This window comes from Pollicipes pollicipes, unplaced genomic scaffold (assembly GCF_011947565.3).
Source record: "Pollicipes pollicipes isolate AB1234 unplaced genomic scaffold, Ppol_2.1 Scaffold_6193;HRSCAF=7343_pilon_pilon_pilon, whole genome shotgun sequence".
NCBI lineage: Eukaryota > Metazoa > Arthropoda > Thecostraca > Pollicipedomorpha > Pollicipedidae > Pollicipes > Pollicipes pollicipes.
In genome coordinates, this window is record NW_023596830.1 from 26,866 (window position 1) to 45,386 (window position 18,521).

At 49.2% G+C, this 18,521-nt stretch overlaps 2 protein-coding genes across 3 annotated transcripts; one reads left to right on the plus strand and one right to left on the minus strand.

Annotated features, from left to right (window-relative positions):
- Positions 1-58: 58 nt before the first annotated feature.
- On the minus strand, positions 59-9,663 carry LOC119106841 (putative ribosome biogenesis protein RLP24). 2 transcript variants are annotated; one of them, XM_037230185.1, is made up of 3 exons: positions 9,485-9,663; positions 938-1,124; positions 59-481 (listed from the first exon to the last, which is right to left on the minus strand). In XM_037230185.1, the coding sequence occupies exons 1-3, from the start codon at positions 9,563-9,565 to the stop codon at positions 171-173; spliced, it is 579 nt and encodes a 192-aa protein (XP_037086080.1). In that variant the 5' UTR covers positions 9,566-9,663; the 3' UTR covers positions 59-170. The 2 variants fall into 2 exon arrangements, with proteins under 2 accessions (XP_037086080.1, XP_037086081.1); XM_037230186.1 differs by lacking the exon at positions 9,485-9,663 and adding an exon at positions 3,317-3,501.
- A 535-nt stretch (positions 9,664-10,198) lies between these two features.
- On the plus strand, positions 10,199-17,212 carry LOC119106839 (MICOS complex subunit MIC27; the record flags this gene model as incomplete). Its single annotated transcript, XM_037230179.1, has 5 exons — positions 10,199-10,223; positions 12,890-13,012; positions 13,458-13,603; positions 14,583-14,729; positions 17,142-17,212. Coding segments are annotated over exons 2-5 (465 nt in total), but the record flags the coding sequence as incomplete, so codon positions are not given.
- Between the last annotated feature and the right edge of the window lie 1,309 nt (positions 17,213-18,521).

Below are 18,521 nucleotides of genomic sequence, written 5' to 3' on the forward strand. Positions count from 1 at the left end.
GCCCATCACTGCGCCATCCACAGCCATCGACGTACTCCACCATCCGAACAAAAGCCACCGGCATCCGTTTGTGTATTCGCCGTGTCGTGATCCCCGTCGCGCAGCGCACAACGCCACCCAGGCCACTTGAGCGCCACTGCTCCGCCCGCTGTCTGGCCGGCGCGCCGCTCTCAGTCGCCGCCGATCGCCTGCTCTGCCACCGCCATCCGCTCGTCCTCGTCGCTCTCGAGCTCGTGGCGAGGCTCGAGCCGCCGCTCGGCAGCCACCGCCTCCTCGGCCTCCATCTCGTCGTCGTGCTCGTGCTGGACGGTGACGAGCGCCCGGCGCAGGCCCGCCGCCGGCGAGCGGATCAGCGCCAGGTCGCGCTGCACCTCTCGCCGCTCCTTGGCCCGCTCCATCGCCTCGCCCACCTTCTGCCGGTTGCGGATGTGCTGGTACTCGCGCCGCTGCCGGATCTCCTGCACGCGCTTCATCGCCTCCACTGCGGCACATGGGCAGAGGGACTTCACCGTCGGACGGCGCGAGCGCAGAGTGGATGTCCGCGACACGTGCTACTTTGAACGCTATGTGACGATTTGGAGGCCGCGTTACGAGATGGTCGCGCCTCTCCTGTCACAGTGAGCTGTCTGCTTTACGTGATCTGGGACACCGGACGGCTTTGCCAAGTGCATTGATATACGATGATTATATGATCAGTAGTTAGCTGGCATCAACACTCATTGGAAGTACGAAGACGTGGAAAATCAGTGTGACAGAAGAGACATGCAACCCTATGGCTCTACGGTTTAGTCTAGTATAGTCTACACCAAGACCTGGCTTCACATGCTTTCCTGATAAACTCAGTTAACTTTCAAATACGGAGCGGCGGCTGTACTCCGGATATACCATGCAATTTAAGTAGTTCGTGCAGCAAAAGGTTAGGCGGGTAGGACATTACCTGTTTTTGTCCACAGTTCTCTGTCATACTTGGTGGGTGCATTTCTCCTCTTCTCAAATTCAAATGAAGGATCTACTGCTAAGTCTTTCCCCCTGGACTTTCTGTATGCCTTTGTCCATGCAACCTTCCTCGGGTTCTTCTTTTTCTTAAAAGCTTTGTTACACTTTGACCTACAAAATTTGAATACCTAGAAAGAAAGCATACGTGGTTAAAATGGCATGTGCATGCATCATCAGCGGGCCAAGCTTCGTTTTGCATTTGTGAGTACCACACACAGACACACGCACACACACGCCCATGCGCGCGCACGCTTTGCCCCGCAAGACTTTGTCTATGTTTTTTGTGTCGGGGATCCTTAAGTACATCTTTCCCTGTTTGGTGCGCACATCTCTCCGCATCGCATTTCGTTGCGCATGCGATTATATCACCGCATTTCTTTCTCACCTCAGTGAAACAGCCCCGTAACCATGCCTTCCTGCGACGACGGTAGCGCAGCGACGGCGACTGGAGGAGTCTGAGCCACTAAGGATACTATGGGCATTTCCCCACTTCGTGGACAAGACGCGTAGCTCGTCTCTGAGCCCGATCCAGCCGTTCCTAGTCCAATTTTCTGAACAGGCCCTAGATGACACTGCCATATTCCAAGTACGGGTGTACTCAGATCTTGAAGAGCAGTGGCAGCGTAGGAACATCGATTTTGGCAAGCGACCGCCTCGCGACCGCCATCCAGCACCTGGATGACCTTCCGGATCGCCTCCGCCGTCTGCACGTGAAACTTGAAACTATGGTCCACAAAGATCCCGGGGTCTTTCTCTGTGGGCTCGACCGCGACTTCGACGCCGTTCAAGAAGTAGGTCAGTCTGGGGCTGTGGTTCCCGATATGCATTACTGTGCACCTTGTCGCATTAAAGGGGAGCAGCCACTCCTCCCACCACTTCGCTGCCTGGAGGGTTTCGAGTACTGTCGTGCTGGGGAAATGCTGGGAGGCATCAGCTGACATTGTGACGTCGCTGAAAATGGTTTTGCATCGATCGGGATCGGGTTCTCCTGGGCCGACTGAAGGCCGTAAGGTCTTTGCTAGTGATATGTCACTGGTATTCGGCTGGGTATGTGACGTCACTGGTCGTGAGTTTTTATGGCTCTTTTGGGTCCACTGAATGCCGTAAGGCAGCCGCTGGCGATGTGCCGTCACTGGTATTTGATTAAACATTAGGCGCGACCGGCGTCGTTCCATCTTTACTTTTCGTACCCGTCTGCTGCAAGCATTTGCGTGCCGCTTAAAGGTTTGACCGAATCACCTCAATGTGTGACATCACTAATCATCACTTCACACGAGTGCACTTAGGCCCCACGGCCACGCTGTGTTATGGTCCGCGAAGTATCACCGGATAGCGTGACGTCACTGGTATTCGAATAAATACTGGGCGCAACAGGCCGTGCTTCATTTTTACCTCTGAACCCGTCTACTGCAAGCATTGGCGTGCTGGATGAAAGCTGCCGAACCACCTGAGTGTGTGACGTCACTGGTCATGAGTTTCACCGGTGCTTTCGGGCCAACTGAAGGCCACAAGGTATCAGTTAACGACGTCACTGCTATACGACTGATTGTAAGACGTCAATGGTCGTGGGTTTCACGGGCCCTTTAGGACCGCCAAAATGCCGTAAGGCATCAGCTGGCGATATGACGTCACTGGTATTCCGCTGAACATCAGGCAACGGCCATGCTCCATCTATACATTTTGTACATGTCTACTGCAAGTATTGGCGGATTATTTTTGCGGCCAACTGAACACCATGCAGCATCAGCTAACGATGTGACGTCACTGGCATTCGACCGTGCGTGATGTCACTGGTCATGAGATTGGACGGCCTCTTTTGGGCCGGCGAAAGGTCAAGCGGCAATAACTGACGATGTGACGTCATTGGTATTCGAAAAAACTTCAGGCGCGACAGGCCATGTTCCACGTTTAACTTTGGTACCTGTCCATTGCAAGCATTGCCGTGCTGAAGGAAGGCTGTGCCGAATTACCTGAGTGTGTAACGTCACTGACCATTAATTTGCATACTCTTTTGAACCCACTATAGGCCACAAAACATCACCTGACGATATGATGTCACTAGGTTTCGACTGGACATCATGCGCAACAGGCCATGCTCTATCTTTACTTTTCGTGCCTGTGTGCTGCAAGCTTTCGAGTGCTACACCAAGACGATGCTGAATCAACTCAGTGTGTGACGTCACTGGTCATGAGTTTATACTGGTTCACTTGGGCCGCCCAAGACCACAAAGCATCATATCCCGTGGAGTATCATGGGAAGATATCACATCACTGGTATTCGGCTTAACATCACGCGCAACAGGTCATGTTCCATCTTTACCTTTGGTGCCTGTCTCTTGGAAGTATTGGCATGCTGAATGAAGGCTCTGTCGAATCTCCTGAGTGTGTAACGTCACTGGTCAAGAGCTTTTTACGGGATCTCTTGTACCCCCTATGCGGTATAATGCATCAGCTAGCGATATGACGTCACTGGCGTTCGACTTAACATCAGGCGCAACAGGTTCTTTGCTCCATCTTTGCCTTTCGTACCTGTAAAAGTATTCGCGATCTGAATGATGGCTCTGTCGAATCACCTGAGTGTGCGACGTCTTGGGTTTTTACAGGTTATTTTTGGCTGAGTGAAAGTCATAAAGCATCAGCTAACGATATGTCGTCACTGGTGGGCCACTGAGTGTGTGACGTCACTGGCCACGAGTTTTTACGGGCCTTTTTGGACCGACTTTACGCGATTAGTCATCAGAAAACAATATGACGTCAATGGTATTCAACTAAACATCAGATGTAATAAGCCATGTTTCGTCTGTACCTTTCGCACCTATCTACTGCGAGTATCCGCGCGACACATAGAGACTCTGTCGAATTACCTGAGCGTGTGGTGTAACTAGTTTACGCGGGTTTACTCGGGCTGACTGAAGGACATAAAGCATCAGCTGACGATATGACGTCACTGGTATTCGATTAAACTCCAGGCGCGACAGGCCATGTTCCATCTTTACCTTTCGTACCTGTTTATTGCCAGCATTGGCGTGCTGAAGGAGGGCTCTGGAATCTCCTGGGTGTGTAACGTCACCGGTCATGAGTTTTTTCTGGCTCTTTGGAACCCCCAATGGGGTATAAGACATCAGCTGACGATATGGCGCCACTGGTGTTTGACTTAACCTCAGGCGCGACAGGCCATGCTCCATCTTTACCTTTCGTACCTCGCTACTACAAGCATTCGCGTGCTATATGAAGGCTTTGCCGATTCACCTGAGTATGTGACGTCACTGATTATGAGTTAGCAGGTCACTTGGCCACCCTGGGCTACAAGGCATGATGTTCCGGAAGCATCACCGGATAATATGACGTCACGGGCATAATACCAAATATGCAGCACAACAGGCCATGATCTTTGCCTTTCGTACCTGTCTACCGCAGCATTCGCGTGCTATATTAAGGCGATGCCGAATCATCTCAGTGTGTGATGTCACTGGTCATGAGTCTGTGCGGATTCTCTTGGGTCGCCCAATGCCACAAAACATCATATCCCGTGAAGCATCACGGGATGATATGACGTCACTGGTATTCGACTTCACATCAACCGCAACAGGCCATGTTCCATCTTTACCTTTCGTAACTGTCTTTTACAAGTATTGGCGTGCTGAATGAAGGCTCTGTCGAGTCTCCTGAGTGTGTAACGTCACTGGTCAAGAGTTTTTACGGGCTCATTTCAAGCCCCTTTATGGCATAATGCATCAGCTGACGATATGACGTCACTGGTGTCCGAATTAACATCAAGCGCAACAGGCCATGTTCTAGCTTTACCCTTCGTACTGGTCTATTACAAGTATTGACGTGCTGATTGAAGGCTCTGTCGAGTCCCCTGAGTGTGGGTGAATACTCAGGTGAATCGGCACAGCGTTCATATAGCACGTGAATGCTTCCAGTAGCCAGGTACAAAAAGTAAAGATGGAACATGGCCTGTTGCGCATGAGGTTAAGTCAAATACCTGTGACGTCATATCGTCCACTGATGTCTTTTTCACTATGGGAGGTTCAAAACAGCCCGTAAAAACTCATGACCAGCGACGCTACACACTCAAGAGACTTCACAGAGTCTTCCTTCAGCACGCCAATGCTTACAATAGACAGGTACGAAAGGTAAAGACGAACATGGCCTGCCGCGCCCGGTGTTAAGTTGAATACCAGTGACGTCACATCGTCAGATGATGCTTGATGTCCTTCAACCAGCCCGATTAAACCCGTGTAAACTCATGACCAGTTGCACCACACGCTCAGGTGATTGGGCAGAGCCTTTATGTGGCGCGCGAATACTTGCAGTAGGTAGGTGCGAAAGGTAAAGGTGGCACATGACTTGTTGCACCTGACGCTTAATTGAATACCAGTGGCGTCAAATCGCTATATGATGCCTAATGGCCTTAGGTCGGCCCAAAAAGGCCCGTGCAAACTCGTGACCAGTGACGCCACACATTCAGTGGATTACCAGTGGATACCGTTAGCTGATGCCTTTTGGCTTTCACTCAGCCAAAAATAGCCTGTAAAAACCCTTGACCACACACTCAGGTGATTCGGCAGAGCCATCATTCAGCTCATCAATTGTTTAACAGGCGCGAAAGGCAACGATGGAACATGACCTGTTGCGCCTAGTGTTAAGTCGAACACCAGTGACGTCATATCGTCAGCTGATGCATTATACCATACAGCGGGTTGAAAAAGCCCATAACAGCTCTTAACCAGTGACGTTACACACAGGAGATTCGACAGTCTTCATTCAGCACGCCAATGCTTGTAAAAGACAGGTACGAAAGGTAAAGATGCTACATGGAACATTGCGCTTGATGTTGAGTGGAATACCAGTGACGTCATATCATCCCGCGATGCATCACGGGATATGTTTTATCGCATTAGGCGGCCCAAGTGCACCTGTATAAACTCATGACCGGCGGCGTCGCACACTCAGGTGGTTCAGCATCGCCTTGATACAGCACGCGAATGCTTGCAGTAGACAGGTACGAAAGGTGAAGATAGAACATGGCCTGTTACGCGTGGTGTCTAGTTGAAAACCAGTGACGTCACATGGTCAGCTGATGTAGTATGGCCTATAGTGGGTTCAGAACAGTCTATAAAAATTCATGGTCAGTGACGTTACACACTGAGGTAATTCGGCAGAGCCTTCGTTCAGCCTGCCAATCCTTGCAATGGACAGGTACCAAAGATAAAGGTAGAGCATGGCCTGTCGCGCCTGAAGTTTATTCGAACACTAATGACGTCACATCGCCAGTCAATGCCGTATGAATTTTCGTCGGCCAAAAAGAGGCCGTCCAATCTCATGACCAGTGACATCACATATAGTCGAATGCCAGTGACGTCACATCGTTAGCTTATGCTTTATGGCCTTCAGGTGGCCCCCAAAATCCATAAAAACTCATGACCAGTGACGTCACACATACATCGGTCATTCGGCAGAGCCTCTCTTCAGCACGCCAATACTTGCAGCAGACATGTACGAAAGGTATAGATGAAACATGGCCTGCTGCCTGATGTTCAGCCAAACATCCCTGACGTCATATCGTCAGCTGATGCCTTACGGCATTAGGCCGGTCCAAAAGAGCCCGTGAGAACCCATGACCATTGACGTCACACAATCAGTCGTATAGCAGTGACGTCCTTAGCTGGTACCATGTGGTCTTCAATGGGCCCAAAAACACCAGTGAAACTCATGACCAGTGACGTCACACATTCAGGCGATTTGGTAGCTTTCATTCAGCACGCCAATGCTTGCAGTAGACATGTGCGAAGGTAAAAATGAGGCATGGCCTGCTGCGACCAATATTTAGTCGAATATCAGTGACGTCACGCTATCCGATGATACTTCACGGAGCATGATACACCGTGGCCACTGGGCCTAAGTGCACTCGTATCAAGTGATAATTAGTGACATCACACATCCAGGTGATTCGGTCAAACCTTTATCCGGCACAAAAATGCTTGCAACAGACAGGTACGAAAGGTAAAGATGGAATGAGGCCTGTTGCGCCTGATGCTTAATTGAATACCAGTGACGGCATATCGTCAGGTGGTGCCCTACGGCATTCATTTGACCCGAAAGGACCCTAAAACCTCACGACCAGTGACGTCACATACCCAGTGGAATACCAGTCACATCATATCACCAGCAAATGCCTTATGACCTTCAGTTGGCCCAAAAGAACCCCGATCGATGCAAAACCATTTTCAGTGACGTCACAATGTCAGCTGATGCCTCACAGCATTTCCCCAGTACGACAGAACACGAACCCTGCAGCCAGCGTAGCTCTTCCCTCCGCCGTCCGTACAAGTACCAAAGTAAAAAAAGCTGAAATCGCGCCGGGGTCGTAGTTGCTGCGTGTTTGCACTCGGATGTTGTCTATCGTAGCTATTTAAGTTCCAAGAGCTTAGATGACCTGCTTTATGATTAATTATGATATGCTCTGCCTTAAAAATGATGGCTGATGTACAATACTATTTCTTAACATGAGGTAGCAATGTATACCCTGACTTGCATTATTATTGTTACCTTTGCCCCATACATTTTTTATTGTTCTTGATGTGCAGCAATGTTGTGGCCAAACACCAGCATGCGGCACTCAGGAGCTCACAATCATAATTTTAAAATTTGAGGGTAGGAGCATGAATCTACCTATTTATGATTACTTATCATATGTTCCACCTTAAACACAATGAATGATGTACAATGGTCTTTTTTAAAATTAAGTAGCAATGTGTAACCACCCACAGCTGCCATGTGTCACACAAATGGGGTCAGGGTGTACTTTCCTACCTAACGTTAGAAAAAATCATTGTACACCATTCGTCGTGTTTAAGGCATGACATATTGTAAATAATCTCAAAACAGGTAGAATCATGCTCCTACCTTCGAATTTCAATAACTTCGATGGCGGGCCCCCGAGCGCCGCGCGCACCGCACCGCCTGGACTCCCCAGCGCCGTTTCCGCGTTGCCGTTGCGTAAATACAATATTTCTGCGCACCAAGAACTGTACAAAATGTACGGGACCAAAGTAAACCATTCGTCATGTTTAAGCCAGGACAACCATAACCTAACTGCGAACCATAAAAATATTTACTAAACATAAACCATATTTACCATAACCATATTTACCATATAAACCATATTAACTGCGAACCATGCTATAAACCATAACTATAACTATAAACTATACTATATAAACCATACTATAACTATAAACCATATTTACTGTGAACCATAAAAATGTACCGGGACAAGGTAGCAAGAATCCATGAAATTTGATCCTCGACGCCAAGGGGACCATGGGTTGCAGGGGGATTGGGTGGAGAATGTAAAGCAAAATGAGAACATGGCAGCTAAATAAAAGCTCACTATATGGCACCTATATATGGCATGGAACATGGATACCAATGAGATGCTGGGTTGAAGGGGATATAGGGTGGTTAGGTTAGGTTAGGTTAGGTTAGGTTAGGTTAGGTTAGGTTAGGTTAGGTTAGGTTAGGTTAGGTTAGGTTAGGTTAGGTTAGGTTAGGTTAGGTTAGGTCAGGTCAGGTCAGGTCAGGTCAGGTCAGGTCAGGCTAGCTTAGCTTGGCTTAGCTTAGGTTCTGGTCTATTCTCAGTTAGGTTAGGTTAGGTTAGGTTAGGTTAGGTTAGGTTAGGATATGTTCTGGACTATTCTGGCCTGCGTGTTTCATAAATGTACCTAAACTCGATAAGAAACGATTTTGGTTGCTTTATCATTGTTACCTTGGTCCCGTACATGTTTTATGGTTCTTGATAAGCAGAAATATTGTGCTTTCGCAACAATGTAGAAACGGCGCTTGGAAGTTGAGGCAGTGCGGTGCGGGGCGTGCAGCGCTCGGGAGCTCGCTATCGTATTTATTAAAATTCCAAATTCGAGGGTAGGAGCATGATTCTGTTTTGAAATTATTTACGATATGTTCCGCCTTAAACACGACGAATGGTTTGCCTTGGTCCCGTACATTTTGTAGAGTTCTTGGAAAGCAGAAATATTGTATTTCCGCAACGGCAACGCAGAAACGGCGCTGCGGAGTCCAGGCGGTGCGGTGCGCGCGGCGCTCGGGAGCTCGCCATCGAAGTTATTGAAATTCGAAGGTAGGAGCATGATTCTACCTGTTTTGAGATGATTTACGATATGTGCCGCCTTGAACACAATGAATGGTGTGCAATGATTTTTTCTAACGTTAGGTAGGAAAGTACACCTACACCCACAAATGGTGCAGTCAGGGGTGCGGGGTACCAGGGCACACACTCAAACTAAGACACACAGAAGCCCAGTTAGAACATGTGATTAATTCATATCCTGTCACCAAATTCCTATCCACACAACATAGCACCAGCTACCCACTAAAAATTGGGGACATGCCACCTTGCAGTGCAATTCTGTCCATGACCTTCAAGCCTCAGCCACACACGATATTTATAGAGCTAGACACTTACTTTGGAATCGTTACGAACAAACGTTACACCATGTCCAGGATATACCGTCGAAGAACAGAAATAACACTTTTCTAAACGCATTTTTGCCTTGTCTAGGGCGGCGCTGTTGATAAGCCACCAGCAGGCACAACACGCAAATGATAAGGAGGGATCTCAGCAAGTGACGCTCAACACACGGCTCCTGCGTCCACGAGTGTTGACGGTTGTTTGGCACATGTGAGCTATAAATGTATTTGGTACTAGTTTAACAACTAGTAAACGATTTTGATCAAAAATATTGATTAGCATGATGTTTTTACAAGGCACGAAATATATATTTATTACTCAATCAAGTTCTACATTTATGTTTACAGGGAGTGGGCTGCTAAATTTCGTTTGATAAAAGCAAAACAAACTTCACATCACTTTATCAGCTATTACGGCTGGATTAAAGTTTACAGTTTCTGCGCAGCTAAGACGCTAGACAGGGATCGCCGAAGATTGTTCACGGCAATTTCCTACGGTTGTGCCCCGGCGGAGGTATGAATATGTATAAATCTCTGAATGATATTTATTAGTCATACGTATTGGTGCATAGTAAATGAAAATAAATGGCTTCCACCAGTTCTCTGGTTCGTAGGAGCATTCCCAAGGGCTATGGTTACAACATCAAAGGCTGCTTTTAACTGTGTTAAGGTTCCTACTAGTTTCTGAGCTGCTTCCTTCTAAGGTTGATAATAAGGCTGTTAAGGCTATTAAAGTAAGGATATGGTTGAAGCCATATCTTAAGTGTTATGCTATTATGCATGTGCGTGCTTTTTGTCTTTCCTATTTTGGTGTTACGCATTGCACAACGGGGGCTAAGCCCTAGACTGCAGAAAAACAATGTTATGCCAATTGTAGAACACTACTGCCACAACTGTGACTCACAGGCAAAAATTTCAGCACATGTACACTGTATGTCTGGGTGCTCAGAGTTTGATTCCCAGTTACCACCAAATTTAAGGCGCAGAAAGCTAATGTTTTAAGGAGCCATATCATATTAAGTAGCTGTGTTGTGGAGGCACATGGCACAGTGCATGTTTTGTTTTTTTTTTGCTGGTGCAAGCTCTTTTTGAAGCTATTTCTGAATGTATATCAACCTATATTAACCTACCAAAAGATGCATGAAAGCCAGCAGTAATGCCATGGCAGCACAGAATACATCACCTCATCAGAAGAAGTTAAAAGATATTTACATGTGTATGTCATTGCATGATAATGGTGAGTATTTTTCTTGAAATACCTTAATAATTTTGGATATATTTGGAAGCTGTATTAGTACTTTGAACATTTTTGGCTTGATCTGGACAGTAATATTAAATAAATCAGCATTCTCCACCACAGTCTAATGCACGCTGAATTAAACCTAATTGTTAAGTGCAATTTGAGTTAAATAAAATAATGCATTTTTATTTTCTTGCTGCATGTGATAATTTTTTTTAGCAAATAGCATCCCTGTTGGAAAATAGACAGAACTATCACAAATTTTGTAAGAATGTAAAATTCTTTCTTATTGACATTTAGTCATGGGCTGCTTGGATTATGGCTGAAACACTGGTGATAAGTGTGTTATCAAAAAAGCATCATGACAGGAGTGACCATCCAGGACAAAAACATGATATCTGAGGGAACAGCAATATGTTTATTAGTTTGCTGAACAGATTCATCATTGAAGTAATAGTAAGCAGCATGAAGGGATATATGGATCAAATGTTCAGACTAGTATATTTGGTGACTGGTGTCTCCCTTTAATAAATGTTAACCGTGCTGTGCTGTGTTTGAAATAGTATTGATTTCTTTTGCATGCAGTTGGTTTAAAAACAAATTTTCATCACCATTTACTGCAGCTACACTCAATGGGTGCATTATGTAGGTCTGCATATGTATATGGAATAGGGTCAGTGACAGGATTTTACTAAAGTAGTAGCAGGAAAGGTGCATAGGAGGCACAGTATGTGTGTGTCATTAGGGCTTTACGACGCACTCAGCTGCTGAGGCTATATGGCGTCGCCTGCCTCTCACCCTGGCAGGAAGGGCGGGCATAGCGGGGAATTGAACCCTGTACCTCTGGTTTCCCAGACGAGCAGTAGCCAACACAGATGCGCTAACCACTACACTACCGGCACCCCGGAGGCACAGTATTATGGCTCCCCTGTGAAATTTGTTGCCCTGCCCCCCCCCCCCACACACACACACCATAAGAGATTGGTATTTTTATGAGCTAATTTCAGAAAGCTGCTGAGGCTATATGGCGTCACCTGCCTCTCACCCTGGCAGGAAGGGCGGGCATAGCAGGGATTTGAACCCTGTACCTCTGGTTTCCCAGACGAGCAGTAGCCAACGCAGATGCGCTAACCACTACACTACCGGCACCCCCGGAGGCACAGTATTATGGCTTCCCTGTGAAATTTGTTGCCCTGCCCCCCCCCCCCACACACACACCATAAGAGATTGGTATTTTTATGAGCTAATTTCACAAGCTTTCTGTTTAATTCAGTGGAGCTCTATGGATGGTGGGATGTTCAAAATTTGGTGCATCTTGAAGCAATAATGTGTTATTGTTTGTGGAGGCTACCATAAGTTTGGTACCCCTTGAAAATAAAGTTTAAAGGGCCTGAATTAGAGGTTTTGATGTCCCTTTATTGAGGCAGCTTATCCAGGGATGAAATCTAGGGATGTAATCCACGAATTTCATCCAGGGATACAATGCCTATAGTTTTGTAGTGGATATGTGGAGCCCATGATATTTGATATCAGGTTTTTGGTCAGTGTAAAGTGGCAGTAAAATCCTAGGATGTAGAGAATTGCTCCATCATCCTCATACAGATACAAAATGTATGCAACAGTGAGTGTCATTCATAATTGAATAATCCTGGATAGATGAAGGGTGAAGGTTAGAGAAAATGGCATGTGTTATGTTATAATGTAGCCTTTTTCTCATACAGTCAACACCTTCCATCACATGGATTGCAATTTTCAAGCTGATGTTGGCAGACGGACAAGTATTGTGCTGGTCGTGTTTGATTATGCAAGCCATGGCCATGAACTCACTTGCCATAACTGGTATATGTGATACGACATAGTGATGTGCATTGAATGAAGCCTTGTTTCTTCATTGTTTAAGAATCTGATGTCCTGATGATGTTACCCAATTGTGGTGACATGTTCATTTATTGATATGTAAATGATGGTGGTTGCTGTCCTGGCCATTAAGTTTCTACTCCTACTGATATATACATGCATCCACTAATACATGTGTGAATGTGCACATGCACAACACATGCACAAACACATGCTGTGTTAAATGTGATACTTCATTGCAGTCTGCACCAGATACCCCAAAAGCTGTTGTAGTTTAGCCTATCTGATTTTCTGCATTACCAGGCTGGGAGCCTGTACATCCATCATGTTCACCATCAGAGCAAAGTCAAAGAATGGCGAAGATCCTGTCACTTTGATTCGACCATCGGAGCTGCCGATCTACGAGGACCAGGAACCTGCAGACGAGTACGCACTTTTTGTTTTGTCATGAAAGTCTTGCGCTGATAAATTAAGTCCCAATGATGTTCTTTGTGGCTAAGCATGTGCATCTATTGAGATTCATGAACATTCCTATTACAGGGTGTCTGAACAAGGATTGCAATGTATCATCAAGAACAACTTGGAACGTGCCACGCAACACAAATTTGTGTTGCATGACCATTTTATTAACGAGCTGACAAAGCTATGTTAGAACGTATTTGTCCTGCTAAGGGAAAATAAAGCATTATAGCTACGATATCTTGTCCAGCTTCATTAAGCACATACTAAACCAATACTTGTTTTGCATTTAATGTTTGTTGGGACTTCATGCCATTGATGGTGTTCACGGAAGCAAGCTGCAGTTGTGATGGTGACCAAGCGCCGCGCAGCCGCCGTCCTCACCGGCGCTCGCCCGCGGCCGTGCCGCCAGATATGAGTACCACCAGCGTCCCACCGGACTCCTGGAGCAGTCGGTGGGCGATCTGCGGCGAGCCCTGTCCGGCTTCGTCTCGCAGTATTCCGACACGTACGACTACGCGAAACACGTCTACGAAACGGGAAAGGCCCACAGCGCAGGTATCCTTCCAGCCATTGTCCCCTGCCAGTTTTGAATGTTTCTTCTATGTGTGTATTGCTGTGGCATGTAAGTTTGTGAGACTTTCCTATCTTGTCGAAATTTTACTTCTTTTAGGTTTATGGCCGTTGGTGACTCTCGGAAGGGTGCCTCAGTCGCGCCATGTGTTGTATGCTTATTTTCAAATCCGCTTTGGAGTTTGCCGTTGTAAAGTAAGGTAATCACCAATCGGCGCACACCAGTTTATATTTACGCCTGGAACGATCCTGTCTTTTATTCAAACCGATACAATGATGCTCTTCTTCGTATGCAGTAAAAGCCACCGATCAGGATAACAAGATGAAATTTAAGACAGCACCTCGTCATGTCGTTCTGCTTTTGCTCACTGTCACGTGGCCAGATACAGTCCGCAGCCGCTGCGGTTTGATCCATTTCCAAAGATTGCCATAAGTTGGGGTCATGACGCAGTCTTGAACGATTACGATTAAATGACGTCCTAGAAATGCCTTTGCTGTTCATGGGAATCCTACACGCATCGCCACACCGACGTCCGTTATTGTATTTTTCCTCAACCTTTTTTTTCTCGGGTACATGCAAGACCCATATTTTTCTATCTTGTCTTTCATTTCATATTATTTTCACTGAACTGAAAATGGAGATTTCGCGTCATGGTTCTTTTATCTGGCTTTTCACAATTAAAAGGAGCAAAAGTATACGAAATAATATGAAACGGCAAATTTTCCGATTGACTGCAACAACGCAGCTCCATTCAGCTGTTTAAACTCTTGCACTATCACATGTAGACAGCCGCAGCGCCGAGTTTTTAAGAGTGGCTGCCAACCGTCACAGAATAGATGACATTGATCTCGTACGGCGTGTTCGGAATGTTGGCGTGCCGACCCCGTCCCTCCCCACCAGCTGAGTGTGTGGTCGCCTGCTGTCGCGCGCGTCTGACTGCTCTTGTGCGCTGCCACGCGGCAGGCACGCTGGACTACCTGCAGGACGAGACGAACCTGGTGCCGCGCGCCACCGCCATCACCGTCGGCGGCCTCACCGGCCTGCTCGTGGCCGCCCTGCGCCGACGCGGCCTCTTCAAGCGGCTCATGTACACGGGCGTCGGGCTGGCCGGTCAGTGGCGCCGCCGCCCTCGGCGAATACAGGCCGGCCGCTGGAGCGGAGGCGAATGCAGGCTGGCCGCTTGGGCGGAGGCGAATACAGGCCGGCCGCTGGGGCGGAGGCGAATGCAGGCCGGCCGCTGGGGCGGAGGCAAATATTGGCCGGCCGCTGGGGCGGAGGCGAATGCAGGCTGGCCGCTGGGGCGGAGGCAAATACTGGCCGGCCGTTGGGGTGGAGGCGAATGCAGGCTGGCCGCTGGGGCGGAGGCGAATACTGGCCGGCCGCTGGGGCGGAGGCGAATGCAGGCCGGCCGCTGGGGCGGAAGCAAATACTGGCCGGCCGTTGGGGTGGAGGCGAATGCAGGCTGGCCGCTGGGGCGGAGGCGAATACTGGCCGGCCGCTGGGGCGGAGGCGAATGCAGGCCGGCCGCTGGGGCGGAAGCAAATACTGGCCAGCCGCTGGGACGGAGGCGAATGCAGGCTGGCCGCTGGGGCGGAGGCGAATACTGGCCGGCCGTTGGGGCGGAGGCGAATGCAGGCTGGCCGCTGGGGCGGAGGCAAATACTGGCCGGCCGCTGGAACGGGGTATTCGGTTGGGGGACGGGTCGGTTCGGCGAGAATGTTGAGATGGCGTCACTGGTCAGTAGACAGAGCGGAGGTGTTCGGTTGAAGGGACGGGTCGGTTTGTAGAGAACGCTCAGATGGCGTGACTGGTCAGTAGACAGAGCGGAGGTGTTCGGTTGAAGGGACGGGTCGGTTTGGAGAGAACGCTCAGGTGGCGTGACTGGTCAGTAGACAGAGCAGAGGTGTTCGGTTGAAGGGACGGGTCGGTTTGGAGAGAACGCTCAGATGGCGTGACTGGTCAGTAGACAGAGCGGCGGTGTTCTGTTGGGGGGGAACGAGTCTGTGAATGGAGGGCGTCCATAAGGTGCTGTGACTGGTCGGTAGATAGAGCGGAAGCGTTCGTTTAGGGGACTGGTCGGTACGAGGAGGACGCTGGGGAGGCGCTGGGATTGGCCAGTGGATTCGAGCGTTATCGGTTTTGGTCGGCGATAGAGAGGAGGCTGTCGAGGGAGGGGGGGGGGGGGGGGGGGGGGCGGGGGGGAAGGGGACGTCGGAAGGCTTTCTGTGCGGGAAGCCTCTGTAAATGGCGCCGGTTTGGAGCAGGCTCGTCTTGCATCGGGATTGCCCCGACTTTCGGTGTCAAGTTCTCTGCCCTGTCGTTCTTTTAAGGATAAACGCGGAAGTGAAGACGTGATGGTATTGAATTTGAATACAGCAGTGAAGCTTGTCCCGATTTTTTCCTAGGTTCATGCCAAATCAGACAGCGAACATGTCCTTTCAAACGTAGGTCAGATATTCTTCCGGAGAGTCCATTCCAGATCGGACAGAGAACACTACCTTCTTAATCGAAGGCTACAGTGTAATTCTGGGCTATGCGCGGAAAGGGCTCTGTCAGTACATGGCCTTCACCACATCAGAACCTGCCGAGGTCCCCAGACCCGCCGAGTGAGTTGGTGGCCGGACTCGACGCTGCACCGGCCCCAGCAGGGACGGATCCCAGGCCAGACCCAGCGTTAGTCCCCACCCCAGGCCAGACCCAGCGCTGGCTTCCTCTCCAGGCCAGAGCCAGCGTTAGCCTCTACCGCAGCATGTCGTAAGTGGCACCGCGTCAATGGAGAAATTCTTCATTTCCCGCCCGATTTTCACCTGTTCAGACACCGGAACGGGCTCCGCTTTAGAAAACCTTTGAATGAAATACGTTGGGACCCAAATGTCAACAACTATCCTGCCAAAAAAAACTAGCATTGGCATACAGGATTTGACGGCGACAGGAGCTGTAATTGCGCAACTAAATGGTCACTGTGAAATTGTCGGCTTAGTGCAAGTGGCGAGTGGGTGCCTACCGTGGTATGAATGTTAGCCCGTGAACACTAACAGTGTCGTTAGAATGTCTTCAGCGGCTTGGGACCGGATGGTTGATTTACAACTGCACGCACACATCCGGTAGTGAGTGAATGACATTGAATCAAGACTGACTGAAGGGCCGAATGAAGTAGTCAATAAGATTGTGCCTGCGTCGCTTGGAGGCACGCTAACAATGGATCCCAAGGGATCGCCTTGCCGATGCCAAGCAAGGTGGGGCTCATGTTTGTTTCCATTTTTGTGACCAGAGCGTGTGATCAGTGTCATCAGCTCCTGGATTTGGTGGCCGGGCCCACATGGACGTCTCTGCCCGTTTATGTGACCAGAGCGTGCGATCAGTGTCACTAGCTCTTTGGCTTGGTGGCTGAGCCCCCATGAATGTCTCCGCCCGTTTATGTGACCAGATCGTGTGATCAGTGTCATCAGCTCCTTGACTTGGTGACCGGGCCCACATGAACGTGTCCGCGTGCACACTGACGCTCGCTTCACTTGCCACCAGTGCCGACGAGCATTTGCTACCCGCAGCAGGCCCGCGGCGTACGGCCACTGGGGCTTCAACGAGTCACGCAAGTACGGCGTGATCGCCTACAACTTCCTAGTCGGAGGTAACTGTCCCCGGTCACTGTTGCCTCTGCTGCCGTAGCGGGTCTTGTCTGTTGGGCAGCAGTCGGAGACGCGGCGCCGCATTGTGGTAGTTTTTAGGAGGGTTGGTCGGAGTTGCGCATCTGTGGTCCCACACTGGGATCAAAGCATTGCGTTGCGTATCACCTGCTCGCATGTGGTCGGCTTTTTAACATGCTTAATGTGCGTATGGTTTGGGGCTGGGGTTTCCCGTATGGTGTGGGGCTGGGATTTCCCGTACAGTTGGGGCTGGGATTTCCCGTATGGTGTGGGGCTGGGACTTCCCGTATGGTGTGGGGCTGGGATTTCCCGTATGGTGTGGGGCTGGGATTTCCTGTATGGTGTGGGGCTTGGGATTTCCCGTGTGGTGTGGGGCTGGGATTTCCCGTATGGTGTGGGGGCTGGATTTCCCGTATGGGTGTGGGGCTGGGATTTCCCGTATGGTGTGGGGCTGGGATTTCCCGTATGGTTGGGGCTGGGATTTCCCGTAGGTGTGGGGCTGGATTTCCCGTATGGTGTGGGGCTGGGATTTCCCGTATGGTGTGGGGCTGGGATTTCCCGTATGGTGTGGGGCTGGATTCCCGCCCCTGGCCAAATTTCCCCTCACTCACAGTATCCCCCCTCCCCCACGCACAAAGCTCCAGACTGTTCTTGCCCAGTCATATTTATAACTTGGGGCGAAAATACGTATTTTAAAACGTGCAAGATTCAGCGATAAAAAACATCCCTCACACCTTACAATGAACTGTGCAAATTTGAAGTAAATATGACAAGCGTGTGCATGCGCTCCCCAATGAACGGCTGCTGCTTGCTCTAGACGTTACGGTGTACTGTGACGCGGCGCTGCTGCAGTCGGGCCTAACGGCATGGCAAAATCCACCGCGAGAGGGGGCGATATAACGGTGCAGGAGGCAGTGGGCGGAATCTTCGGAAATCACCATAGAGACGCGCATCCCAAGCACTGTATGCGGCTAACCCGCTCCCTGGTACCGCCAGCTAACCTACTATGGAATTATTAACATGATATTTCGGCGATGTCATTTTTAGAGCCCTCATTTGGGCTATGCCTGCAAAGGCGATCTTCTGAACAGGGATGTTTCACCTCCAGACGGGTGTCCTTGACCTCGCGTTCCCAACGAAATCCACCACGGACTGTCGAGTTCCATTAACTATGTTCCCTTGCACTGACCTAACAATGTGGAGACCCACTGGCGATGATGCAGGCATCCTTCAAAGAACCATTCAGTCAGAATTTCAT